Raw genomic sequence first — 14,021 nt, forward strand, 5'->3', positions numbered from 1 at the left:
CTATGAGCCATGCTTAGAGAGACCCCCTCAACGCTGTCCGTGTCTCCTCCCCCCCCCCCCCCACCCTCCCTCCCGCTGTCTCCTTTTCCGCCCCCCCCGTCCGTGTCTCGAGCGAGGAAGCGGCCCACCGACCCGCCATAGCCGGGGGCTGGCAAGCTGTTTTAGTAAGCCTACAGAAACAGCAAAATACATGTCGGACGGGTGGGGGGCTACTCGCAGATGCAGTGACAGAAACAACCCTCTACCTTATTTAAAAGTGCGGTGGGCTCATCCAGAATTAAAGGTAAATTCACATTTGCGCAGATGGATTGTTTAATGTCCGTGGCTACCACCCCTGGTACACAGCTATTGAAATGATAGTGGTCTGGTGTAGGGCTGTAGGACGGCGCCTCAGTTACCTCAGTACCTTTCTTTCCATTCTTGGAAGGTGGATTTGTGGTTCAGGGCTTCTTTCCCTCACAGGTCTCCATGCACCTGGATCACCAGGGCGGGCAGCGATATGGGACTATGAGTGGGAGCTCTGTCGCAAAGCAGGCATCTTAGTCTCTGTCAGCCCACCTGCCAAATGCACTCTTTTAATGCATCAGCCATTTGTGCTAACCGCAGTTGTTACCAATCGGTCCGCATGGCATGCAAACAGCATGTGGACTGCTGTGGACTAGCTGTAGTAAAGGTATTAAGCCCCAGAGATTGAGGACACACGCTCACTAGGATATCATATCTCAGCTTTTACTGAAAAAGCATGTAATCTGGTAGCTCTTTTCCTGTAATACCCACTGTTGCTCCACTTCGCAATCCTGGGAAAGTGTCGGAATAGAAGCATTGTACTACTTTTTTAATTGGCAGGTCAATTATGCAAACCTTAGTTTATTTAATCTTTTTTAAGTTTGCGCAAAAATCTATATACTTTTTTTTTTTAAACCAGTGGTATTTATTTGATGTAACCCCACTTTATTTAAAATTGTGTATGAAAGGTTTCTTAGTCACCAAAACCTTATCCTCGGATAATGCAGGAGGAACAGTAGACTGTCTTATTGTGTCTCCCTAACTACCTCACTCTTTCACTACCTCACTCTCTCTGTCTCTCACTACCTCACTCTCTCTCTCACTACATAACTCTCTCTAGCTCACTACTCCACTCTATCTATCTCACTACCTCACTATCTCACAATTTCTCTCTCTCAAAACATCACTACCTCACTCTCTCACTACCTCACTCTCTAGCTCACAAGCTCACAACTTCCCTCTCTCTCTAACTCTCTAACTCACTACCTCAATCACTCTCTCACTACCTCACTTTCTATTTCACTAACTCACGTTCACTCTCTTTCACTACCTCTCTCTATCTCACTACATCACAACATCACTCTATGCTTATATCTCACTACCTCACAACATCCCTCTCCCTCACTACCTCACTCTTTCACTACCTCACTCTCTCTATCTCACTACCTCACTCTCTTTCTACCTCACTCTCTCTCTATTTCAATACCTCACTCTCTATTATTTCAAAACCTCACTCTCTCTCTATCTCACTACCTCACTCTCTCTCTGCTAATGCAATAGGTATCGCATATGCAAAAAAAAAAGCTAATGCCCATAGAAATGACAATGCCATTTATTTAGGGATACAAACAAGATAAAAAAATAATGAGCAATACCAATAGCTCTACCTATAATATTGCCGAGACCATTGCATTGTAAATGCTTGTTAGATATGCTGAGAAGATTTGTTTCTCATAGAGGCTGGGTTACATTGAAGGATACTCTACATGGCCCATGTTATGCAATATGGCATTGTTAGCTACGTGATTGGTTCGCAGGCTCATACCTGTTTTTTTATTTGGTTTTACACTGTTGGCAGATAGCATTGCTTGTTTTCGTTAGTTAGTCACTGTATATGGCTTGAGGAATTTTAGTTCCTCACTCACGGAGGGTCATTGTCTATTAATCAATAAATGAATATAAATTACATTAAACTGAACACTTAAGTTAACATGCATTGTTTCTTCTACAAAATAAATTACCAAATAAATTAGAAAAAGACCCCAGCCATTTGTATCGAATATCCAGCAAAAGACTGACTGACTGATAGAGTGAGATATTGCACAATATTTTACAACTAGGCTTTCAGAATTGTAAATGAAAAAAAGTCCAGCAAAATGTCTGTGCATGGACATTGAAAATCTAAAAAAACAAACGTTTTCTTGCATTCTAAATGCTCAATTTGTGACAAAGAGTAGGTGTTTATTTCTATTATAAATAAAAGTATTGCTACTCTCCTCTTTTTATTTTTTTGATCTGCAAAGCATGAAATATAGGGAAAAACATAGTACATCCGATTTTAAAACAAGTTAAACAAACCACTTATTTTTAAGATAACCTTAAGCTCCAGTTATAGAAATTTTACTTGCTAATGTTTTTTTCAACTCTTGGTTTGATAAGAATGAGCCAGGCAGCCGAATCCTCACTTTCCGAGCATTGGGTGTGTTGGATGCTTGCATCTGCTTTACTACTAGGCTGGTCCAACTATGTTTGCTGAGTAGGAGCTAATTTCAGCACAAATCAGATTGTAGTGTGCTCCTTGTACAATAGCGAGTAAATAAGCCATAGTGAGTGCATACTCTCCAAATCCTATCAAATGATGAGGCTCAGTTCAAGTCAAACTATCTGGCTCATTGTATTTTGAGGAAGATTTAATATACTTTTCCACATGCCATTCTCCAGGGCATCCCAAGACACTTTATGGGTAAGGTTATGTAATGTGGGTGGAATTTTCCTCCTAGGATCAGATTTGAGTGGTTGCATTGAGAGGCCTCTGAAATCTTAAATTCTAAAATACACTTTTTGCAATCCTCTATTAGTAGCGCGAGGGATATACAAAAACAAAGACATAGATATTTATAAAACATTTCCTCTACAGGGTTGCCACCCACGTACCATGAGAAATATTTTACCCACCACCACCTCCCCAAAAGGCATGGATCTTGGTTTGGTCCAAATATTCAACTCATTATCTTGACCACAGGACTGAAGAGCTGTATCTTCTCTTTGCAGTCCTATAGGTATGTAATCCTTTAACACAAATTCATCTTCATAAAGCTGACAAGGAATGTGCACCCTGTCCAGTCTCGGGGAGAGGCACTTCATCTCTAAAAGCTGTCGAGAAAGAATGGCCAAGTAAAGTACAAACTGGGTTGATACTAAGATGCCATCAGGCTTTAATACAGGTATCCCCCTCGAAAGATTGCAGTTATGATCAGCCACTACCTTTGTCCAGGTAGACTAATGTAGGCCTAAAAGGAGGGAACAAAGGGATTTTAATCTGCTCAGCCCAAATCTTTTCTACAGGCCCTCAATGCCAGATTGAATGCTGCACAAAGTCAACAAAACAACAGGTTAGATTCCCCACCTATTTATTCTATTTACTTCCATACAATTGCCCACAGGACAAATATTGGTCTTTTGTGGAGTGGCCTCCCCTAAAACCATTTCGGTCTTATAGAATCAATTGATTGCCAACTATCCATTCATAATTCCAATGCCCACATTTTTTTCCAGTAGGTGTGACTTTCTCCTGGGTTAAGCACACCTTGCTCCTGAATCTCCAGAGGTTAGACAGCTTACTTAAGAGGGAAAAGAGGCTTTGTGCATTTGGACCGGGTTAGCCATCAATAGGCAAATCTTTTTTGACATCCTAGATCTCTTGTTCTCTAGCGCAATGCTTCAACCTACACACTTTCAAATTAATCTTCACTGATCCATTGCTGCTTTTTGATAGCGCATTGTGTGACCTGGCCCTAGTCTCTCATCACCACAGGATGAGTAAATGCATCTGAAGTGTCCACCACTTGCTTTCATGACGAATAGTTTCCCCACTGGGCTTGCTCATTCCAATGTATGCACAATTACCAACAGACACAGTAAGTACCCACCCTCCATTACACTCCCACTCCCATTGGTGCCTTTGTGGCTGCGATCTTACTCTTCTTTTCTTTTTAAACCTCTTCGTATTAGTTGTTTTTGCAACACAATAACAAACTTGAATAAAATCCCCCCCCCGGCCTGGCCCCGTGTGCTGCCGGGAGCATTGTTACAGAAGTACATACCCACATTCGTGGACAAAAGACACGAGTCCCAGCACATTCTTAGGATTTCTTTCCTCCCATCACTGCGTCCAGGCTTTCTAATCCTCGGTTTTCGTGAGCATCTAACGTCCAGCTTCCGGGGTTGGGCTTCACCCATTAAACCAATCTCAATGTCTTGTTTGTTTTTCCCTCGCTTCTCTGCATCCTTCTGCCTTGGGCCCAATATTTAACCATGCTTTTGGTATATTGGTTCTTTTGCTTGTCTTCACCACTCCATATAGAAGTCCATTCTCAAATTGTCGGAGGGACCTCGCTCCCTCATTTGCACATGCGATGTCCCTCCTTGCCACGGCTAAGACTGTATTGCAGTCTCTCACGCATCACCCCCCTACATCCCCAGGGCTTTTAAACAGGGAGTGAGCTCCAGGGTCTCACCTACCACCTGGAAGAGTCTTTTTTTTTTTTTTTGTATCCCTGACCAATATTAGCGTAATTTCGGTCATTCCCATATCGTATGTCATGGGGTACCCTGCCTGCCGCCCTCTTTGACGCTGGCTGGTGGTAGCCACTCCCATTGTGTGCATCCTCTTTTGTGTGAAGTAGGCTCGGTGTAGAAGTTTTAGTTGGATTAAAGCAAAATCTAGCTTGGATGGCCACTTTCCCCGTGTACCGACATCTGCAGGGAGGGTTGGCAGTGTACCAGGAGTGCAGCATATATTTGAGAAATGGCGTGTCTTTGTAAGGGAGGACCCAGTATCCTGACTTCCATTGGGTTGTTTTCTGCTACGTCCTGAGTGTGGCCCAGGAGGAAGGGGAAGTATTGTCTTAACCTGCATATATCGTACAAACTAACCCCAGATAGGTTTTATTGCTTTTGCAGATCTTCAAATGCCAGCCACCCCTTTTTAGCTTCTCAGGTCCTCGAGTTTGGAAATGCCCAGTATGGCGCATTGTTAGCGTCCAGCTACCCCACGTAGTTTAGCCAGTTTATGAGAGTCCCATAATGGTCTTTCCAGGATCTTGTGTTCCGCCCAGCCTATCTTTCTCAACACCAGTTTCCATATCTGGACTACCACAACCGTGGTCTCTGGGAGGTGCAAGCCTCTATCTGGTCCATATAATCTCACATAGCCACACCACAACCGTGGTCTGTGGGAGGTGCAAGCCTCTATCTGGTCCTTATAATCTCACATAGCCCTTGGGATCCCTCTGGTCTTCCAAGGACCAGTTGTTTAGTACCAATAGTTGGGCTGACCAGTAATATTAACACAAGTGCAGAAGTGCACGACCACCGTTCATTGGCCATTTGGTAAGGGTGGAAAGTGCTATGCGGGGTTGTTGCCTTTCTAAAACATGTTCTTAGTCTCAGCCTGCAGTGCCCGGAAAAAAAAGTATGAGGAATTTCATATGGTGAGCTTTGTAAGCTATATAGGCATTTAGGCATGTAGATAATTTTATATACTGTGGCTGTGCCCGATAAGGAGAGAGGGAGGCAGCACCAGTGTGCCACATCGCAACTGTATCCTGTCCACTCCCAGTCTAGATTTTGTATGTGGAACAACTCACCGGTACTTGGTTACATAGGTCTAGATATGTGAACCCAGTCTCCTCTCATATAAGTGAGTTAGACCAGTCCATGGTTGACGAAATGTAAGGGAGTAAACTATTGATAGTTCCCCAGTTAATCCTAACGCCTGAGAATGAGCTCTTGGTCGCCATCTTTCTGAAAATGCGCCATAGGTAGAGAAGTCCTGTTATTGCCTTTGTCACCAGTGTGGGGGTAAGAATAATTTTAAAAAGTGTCGCCCAACACTATCCACATATAAAAAATGTGAAGTTATTCCTCAATCATTAGAGGAAAATAACACCAGAGATCCAGGGCGAGGGAAAAGGGAAGAATATTATGAATACATTTGGCAGTGGTGTAAGGGTAAGAGGGTCACAGTTGGCAAAAATCATCACATACAGATCTGGATGTACACTGTAACTTGAAGGGTCTCGAGAGGCAAGAAATCAAGAGGGACAGGGTGGTCTCACAGATGGCACAAGACCTATGTGGGGGCAATGTAGTGCTCTCTTGCCTCGATTTGCATAAACCAAATCACTACCCCATGCATGCATCAATGGACCCTGCAGCATGTATGCACAGCAGGCTATATTGCATGTATTGCAGCACTATTTTACAGAAGTTAGAAAACGGTGAGGCAAAGATTTGTGGTAGCTGCTTGTCATTTCTAGGACCAACTTCTGCTTGCATACAAGTCCAATGCTTTACCCACAGGGATGCTAAGTCGGCGACAGTGCCCCAAAACACCAACATATGTATTATACCATTTGGCAGAAGCAATAATTAACTGGAACTATAATTTTCACTCATGAAAAAGTAATCTGATCATTTCTTTTCTGTTTCAGGTCCACCATTGGATGGACAGTGCATGTTCCATATAATGTTAAACATGGGGTGTTCCTGTGATGTTGATTTCCTTCAAAGAAATGAAGTTCAAAAACCTCCCTTCAGGATCCTAAAAATATCACCGTTACATCTTTCTCAATGATTGTACCTAGTAGCTTGGATGTGTTGCACTTAAGCAGGAACCTTGTGCAAGGTTTGCTGCAGACTGTAGACCAACATACTCTGTGTATAACTGGCAGTTTGGGGACCTCCAAAATGGGAAACTCCTGCGTATGTCGAGATGACAGTGGTGTTGAAGATAACATTGAACCTCAAAACCAACAAGCAGAAAACAGTGTAGCACCAACTTCTGAATCCAGGATTCGCCCACGGGACCCCGTAAGGCCTCCGAGGAGAGGTCGAGGACCCCATGAACCAAGGAGAAAGAAACAAAACGTTGATGGGCTTGTTCTGGATACCTTGGCAGTCATTAGGACTCTGGTAGACAAGTATGTATTCTTTTTGTATTTAAATGTTTTCGAGTTAAAAGAAAGTCCTGTCTTTTGGAATGCCCTTGCGTTGTGGAACCAAAAAATGTAAAGAGTTTTCTTTCTGAATTATTTGCATATCTTATTTCAAGGTTCCATATGTAATACTTTAGTACTGCTTCTCTGTTCTGCATCATAGGAAGTGTGTGACAGGCGTGGTTTTTGTTTAAATTTCTAAGATTGTGGATCTAATTTGACATTTATAGTGAGAGTTGTTGAACTGAATGAGCCCGGTTTGTACTCTCAAAGCAATAATCAAAAGTGCTTTATTTAACTATTTTACCATACTGGCAGTGAGCGGATGGATGTGTGCTAGTTTTGTGGGATATTGATGTGGGCCTCTTCAATAAGAATTCATGCACCCACAGCTATTTCTTGGAAAAACAGCAGGGATGGCTACATCTCACCTTCAAATTGTCTTTATAGTGAAGCCATGAAAGGGAAGATGAAAGCCCCAAATGCAGTTCAACTCTTGAAAGCGCTTTGTCAGACGCAATGGATGATTAGATATATTTTCCTTTTCTGGATATATTTTCCTTTTCTGGAATTTTTGTAGCCAGTGTCTCCACGTGGCCTCTGTCTGTCCTGTCTTCATTACAAGATATTTGTCCTATCTCCTGTCCTATATTAAAATGTTTCATGATTCTGTTGCTAAATGACTTCTAATCCTATCATAAAGCAAACATTTGGGACAAGCATAGGTGACGATAAGAGAATGTGGAAGCTTACAATATGACTTTAACATAACCAAGTGTCACCTTTAGCCTCTTTGAGATTGCATTCTTGAAAATTGACTCCTGATTACTAGGCCCTGTTTCCTAATTGTTCAAGGAAGTAGGGTTTATTAGCTTATGCAGATGCAGCAGAGCAACAGGCCCACATAGAACTCCTCAGGTAGAACTCTCATGCTACCAGCGCTACCTGTTCTATAACACATGTATGACATTACAACACAACTCCCTTCTTAATAAAAACAGAAATAAATAGGAACCTATATACATATCTTAATAACTAACCTAGAACATCATTTTTCAGTCACGCTTTTTAACTTTGCATTTTCAATTAATGCTGGACACACTGTGGTCTCAAGGACTTTATCTTGAAACCAGAAGAAAGGTCCTTCTTCCATCCCTGTAACTCTATAAGATTGTGCTGACTTCTTTCTTCTACTCTGCACAGCAAATTACACACAGTTAATAAGCACACAATTAAACCATTCCCTCAATCAATGTCCCCTTGGGTGATATAGTACATTCTAACAGTATACAATCCCAAAAATCTGTAGAAACTCATCAGAGACCAATTAATATCCATTTTCTGCAATTGCTAGTTGTGAATATCCTTCTATAAAAACACCTTTTAATAGACTCTGCTACTTCTCTTTTCTTTTATTTACAAATTTGACTTCTGGCCATTTTTAAAAAGAATGCATGAATACTGTAGCATGAGTCTCTCACTTTTGAGGTGCTCCATGGGCCATTAATGTCAAGCATCGAAAAATTTGTTTTCACACTCACTATGGCAAGCTAGGTTATATCAGGGCAAGCTATTTTCATGACCTACTGGCCAACTCTGGCCTAAGAGTTTCAGCTGATAAAGAACATGTGTTCTATTCCTACAGAAAGTGAATGAGTAATAATGATGCCTTTCAATCTTGTTTTTTCTAGCCACATTTGCTGTGCGTTCAGATGTCGGCTTATGTCTTCTTACAAATTGCTGCTTATTTTATCATGGAGAATGGTGTTTACTTTCTTTCTCTGACTGCAGAGTTAGATGATCTTGTAAAGCGAACTGTCTGACAATCATGTTGAGGTACTGGGAGTATTAAAGGATAAGCTGTGGGATGTCATTTTTTTATAGCACACAACATTTAAGTAGCTGGTAAACTAATTGTACAAATTTCAAAATATATCAGCAGTTAGGTAAGCAGATTTTATGTTTGTAATTCTGCACTGTAGTGGAAACACAGATTTTAATAGGCTAAAATAAAATCAGAACACTACTTGGTAACAAGCAAATTATAAATATTTGCTGAAACCCAATATTTATAATTTGCTTGTTACCAAGTAGTGTTCTGATTTTTTTTAGCCTATTAAAATCTGTGTTTCCACTACACTGCAGAATTACAAACATAAAATCTGCTTACCTAACTGCTGATATATTTTGAAATTTGTACAATTAGTTTACCAGCTACTTAAATGTTGTGTGCTATAAAAAATTATACAAATTATAATGTGTGTACACTACATTGTTTAACGGCAAACCTGTGTGTTAGGAGACATTTTGTGGCCATTTAAATAGAAAATGTGTTGTCTGTAAATGAGTGTGCTACCACATCCTGCTTTAGTAATATATTTATTAAAAATTAGTTTTAAAAAATGAACAGAGAAACATTCTTGCCCCCACCCTGATAAGTGCTATTAATGAACTAAAAGGCATGTCCAGGGTCATGTGTACCTTATGTGAACTAGATTCTTATTATAAATAGACCAAAAGTATAATCCAATAAATCAAACAAAAGCGTTTTTTTGTACAGCAGACATTTTGAACCCACATATTTGAAAGTGGATTCTGCCAAACATTGCCTGAACTACAGTCCATGCTTCCCCCCGCGCCCCCTCCCCCCCCCCCCCCAGCCGCTCTTGTCTATGCTCCGATATAAATGTATTAGTTTAAAATAAAGTACCACTGTCATGATTCACCTCCTCAGTGCCTGGATAGTTCTCCAGAGGAATGTGTTGGCGTCTTTTCTCACTTGATGCCCTCCCTGCTAGTCTTTAGTCCTTTCTTTTTGTTAGTTTTGCAGTGAGATGTTCCTTGGCACTAACTTTTCCTCAAATATTGCTCCACTTTTTGACCCGTTGAGGTACAATATGTTCTTATTTCACTACCAAAATGCGCCATCTTAAAACAGGCTAATGATTACTGCAGGATGCTTGCCTTATGCCGGCTTCCTGAGAAATCTTCTGAAACAGTGCATAATTTACTGGGTTAGATCACTCAAGTTCCTTGTACTGTTAAAACATCAGTGTAACTCCACACTGACGTATATTATGACTGAATGAAACCATGATAGTTAACTCACCGAGAAGTCCTTGCATACTACAGGTCAGTGCGGGAATCTGGTGCAGAAGTTGCTGATGCACGCAATGATTTAATAATGGTGGCTCTGATAAGGTGGGCCCTCCATCACATGCTGTTAACATGCACCAAGCTAATACAGCTTTCTTCTCTACCACATAGATCATTAACATCTTTTAAAGAAGGCTTCTCCCTCTTGCCGTCTTCTACTCTATGGAGCAGCATGTTCGCACAGTTTCCATTACTGAAGTATGCAAGGACTTAAATTCTATAGTTTTCCCAGTGCATTTCCTCTTGCACCACCCATTGACCAAATCAACTTAGGTTCTTTCTTACCATTCAGATGTAAGGATACCAAGGTAGACTAGCCAACACCAAGTCGTACTGGATCTACTTCACCCACTCTGCCTTAAAAGCCAGTTGCAGTCTTTTACTGATAATCGGGAAATTAGACTTATTACCTTATATGGAATCCAGCTATTGACAAGGTCCAGGGCAGAGGACCTGACTAACATTGAATGCCTGCATATAAAAAATTCATGATAAACGGGGCACCTGTTCTAGAATACGTATATATCATTGCAAACCTCATGTCACATCTTTCTAGTGCAGTGACACTATAATCAAGTTAATTTAACAAATGTCAAGCTTGAACAGGATTGTCTTTACCTCTTCGTCTATTTGATATTAAAACATAAAACAAGCATTTACAATGCAATGGTTTTGCCTTTGTTAAAGTTTGAGCTATTGGCAAAGCTTGTGACCATTTTTTTTTTAAACATAAATAAATGGCATTGTTATTTGCAATGCCACTAGCTTTATCTTTCACAAATGTCCCCCAACACATACCCACACAGAGCCCCCCCACACACTGCGAGCCCCACCACACACACTGCGAGCCTCCCCTATACACTGCGAGCCACCCCCTACACAGAGAGCCCGCACACACGAGAGCCTCTTCCACACACTGAAAGCCCCCCCTACACACTGAAAGCCCCCCCCACACACAGAGCCCCCCGCCCACACACAGAGAGCCCTCCCCTTGTTTGACAATGTACACTAAGCCGTAGAGTTTTATAAAGCTTTGGAGAGAGTTATTTGCAACTGTTCATTATAAAGAATATATTCCTTTCTAACTATACAATGGTGGACAATATATCTTATTGAAGCCACTCTCAGATGGACGCAGGCAGCTGCTTAGAAACTTTTTTAAACAACATACACAATGAGGTCAAGGTCTTAGAATGTGAGTGCATGTACTGTTGTAAAACACTAATAAGGCACATGTGGATGACACACAGAACCATGCATAGGCACAATATTGCACAGTGACTTTACTAGTTTAAATAACCCCATAACTTATGAAGAATATGAAGATTGATGTATAAAATGTTGCATGGATGAATGGATGTGTGAAAATGTGGGTGGATGATTGATGGGTGGATGGATAGAAATGTGGATGTCCAAAGGATGGATGTATGGATGGAAGGATGAAAGGGTGGATGGATGCAGGATGGATTGTTGAAAGTGTGGATGAATGGATGAAAGGATGCGTGGAAGGATAAAAGGGTGGATGGAAGAAGGACGGATGGAAGAAAAGGTGGATGTATGGATGGATAAGGCTTCCTGTGTAATTACTGAAAGGCAGGGGTAGACATTAATTATTGAAATACACGTTTCACTGCAGCCTGTCATGCTTTGCTTGACAATGGAGGGTTTTTTGCATCACAAGCGAGCCAAGTATGCGCAAAGTTCTCTTAAACCAAATAATCGGTTTAACAGATACCAGCTTCTGGTGTAGCCAGATTAATATGCCATGTAATTTTCCTAGACCACTTTATATAGACGTTTGCAATTAAAACAAATTCGTTTTGTATTTTCTAAAAGGTAACATTGTAATAGGGCACATATGGATTTTATATGCTTACATGTACTTTTCGAAATTCATCAATATAGTATATAATCTTTACACATCAACACCATAAAAATGCACTTTCTAGAGTTCTGCAAATAATAACACGTTAGAATGAAGTGTCACATCTGTTGTTGGTGGATCCGACACTGCGATAAGTCCTACCATTAATTAAAAGGACACGTTGTATTACTTTCTTAAATATGGTATAATTGGTCTAAGTACAGATGATTTAGTAAAAAGGGATGGACTCAAATTCTTGAATCAATATTGAATCAGTCGATTCCGCAGGTTTCCATTCCATTGTTTTGATTTTGCCTGCGACGGTATAAGACGGTAGCAACCTGTCATTCGAGACAGAAAATATCGTGTGCACTTTTAAATTGAGCAAACTCGAATACTGCGAAAGCCTATTTGTGTGTCTTCCTCAGCATTAACTGTGCCTCTCCACCCTCAACCCGTCCACGCCTAGGCAAGATTATGAGTTTTATCTTGTCCAGCACCCTTAGACACTCTCCTATCTCATGCCAGACACCGACACGGTCGTTTATACCTGCGTGGTAATCACGGACACAAAATCACCTGGTGGTCTATACTATATGCATAGGTTAGGGAGGACAGGAGTAGTGGCATAACTATTAACAAAGGGGTTAAATGGTGAATGAGGCGGGAAAAGGGCAATTCTGACAATTTGGTGTGTATTACAAAAATAAAACAAACTTTTCTTTATGACCAGTTATCAACAGAAAACAGGAGCAGTAATTTGACTCAAGGATTAGTAGGCCATGTGGTACAGCGGAAGACTAAAGTGTTTGAGCTACTTTTCGCTGTACCACATGGGCCAATTGACTTCGCAAGTATAAACATTGTCTGCTACGCACTAGTAAGCAAGTAGAAACGTTTTCTGCTACACACTAGTAACACACAAACTCTTCAGGACGGTGAATTAAAAAATAAAATTATATATATCACACCGGGATGTCTACCATCACAAGCGAGAAATATCAATACGCCCCCGTGTTCACTGGGTAGTGCTCACCAAACACACTCGAGAGGTTTTCCTTTAACCTACTAGCAACGCTGTTCGGGAATACTCCACCTATTTCAATTTTAGTTGTGGGATTTAAGTGCACCCACAGATGTCAGCTACTACATCATGAAAAAAATGATGTTCCTCCACACCACTCCTTATCCACGGATATTTGAACTCGTGTTTAAATTTGGACGTGTATAGAAGGCCACACAAGTTGTATTGTTTGCCCCGCCGAAGGCTACACCTCTCACAATCCTCTATCAAGGCCACGGATATATATCCTTAGTACCCCACTGTAAATTTAATTGGCTTTAATTAAAGACACTCCGCTCTAATTAACTCTGAAACCCGAGCCTGCTCGGGGACGCCGCTGTCTGCTTTGATATTGTCAGTCCAGATGTCCTAATAAAACCCCCTCCTCCGCCCAAATCCCAGGCGCCGAACTAGAAACAAAATGCAAATGAAATGTAAAAGCTAAAGTAGCGCCGGCGTTGCCATCAAGAAAGGTACCTCTAAACTTCCCTCTTTTATGGCACTGCGAGAAGACCTCTCCGGGATAAGGGAATGCAAGCTGAGGAGCACAGATCTTTCACACTGTAACCCAACCTCCCTCCACCCACCAACATGTCCAGGACTAGGTAGGCCACGAGCAACCAATATTACCTCCCATAAGCAAAAGGCTCGCCTTTCAACCGTTTGTGACTTCACAAAGTCTATAGCGCCCCGACGAGTTAAGGATGTTATTAGTAATAATGGCCCTAAAATTCCTCAAACAGAAGGCGGAAATAAATCTCCCGGTGCCACAACACTCCACCGCCCTAGCACCCCAGCCTCAAACCACTAAAAGGCAGAGATTGCTTATTTAAAGGGTGATTTCACCACGCTTTGTCTAATAATGGTTCCAACAAGCAGCACGCTACAGAAAGTGTACACACATTAACGCATTGGCGCTATGTCCCTTCCACTA

At 41.4% G+C, this 14,021-nt stretch overlaps 1 protein-coding gene across 1 annotated transcript in view; it reads left to right on the forward strand.

The window, feature by feature from the left end:
- Window positions 1–14,021, forward strand: part of RSPRY1 (ring finger and SPRY domain containing 1) — a 220,759-nt gene that overhangs the window by 4,603 nt on the left and 202,135 nt on the right. The window contains exon 2 of the mRNA XM_078670430.1: window positions 6,501–6,989. Within this exon, the coding sequence (XP_078526556.1) occupies window positions 6,640–6,989 (350 nt within the window). The 5' untranslated portion in view covers window positions 6,501–6,639. The remainder of the gene's footprint in view (window positions 1–6,500; window positions 6,990–14,021) is intronic.

This window comes from Lissotriton helveticus, chromosome 12, assembly GCF_964261635.1.
Source record: "Lissotriton helveticus chromosome 12, aLisHel1.1, whole genome shotgun sequence".
Taxonomy (NCBI): Eukaryota; Metazoa; Chordata; class Amphibia; order Caudata; family Salamandridae; genus Lissotriton; species Lissotriton helveticus.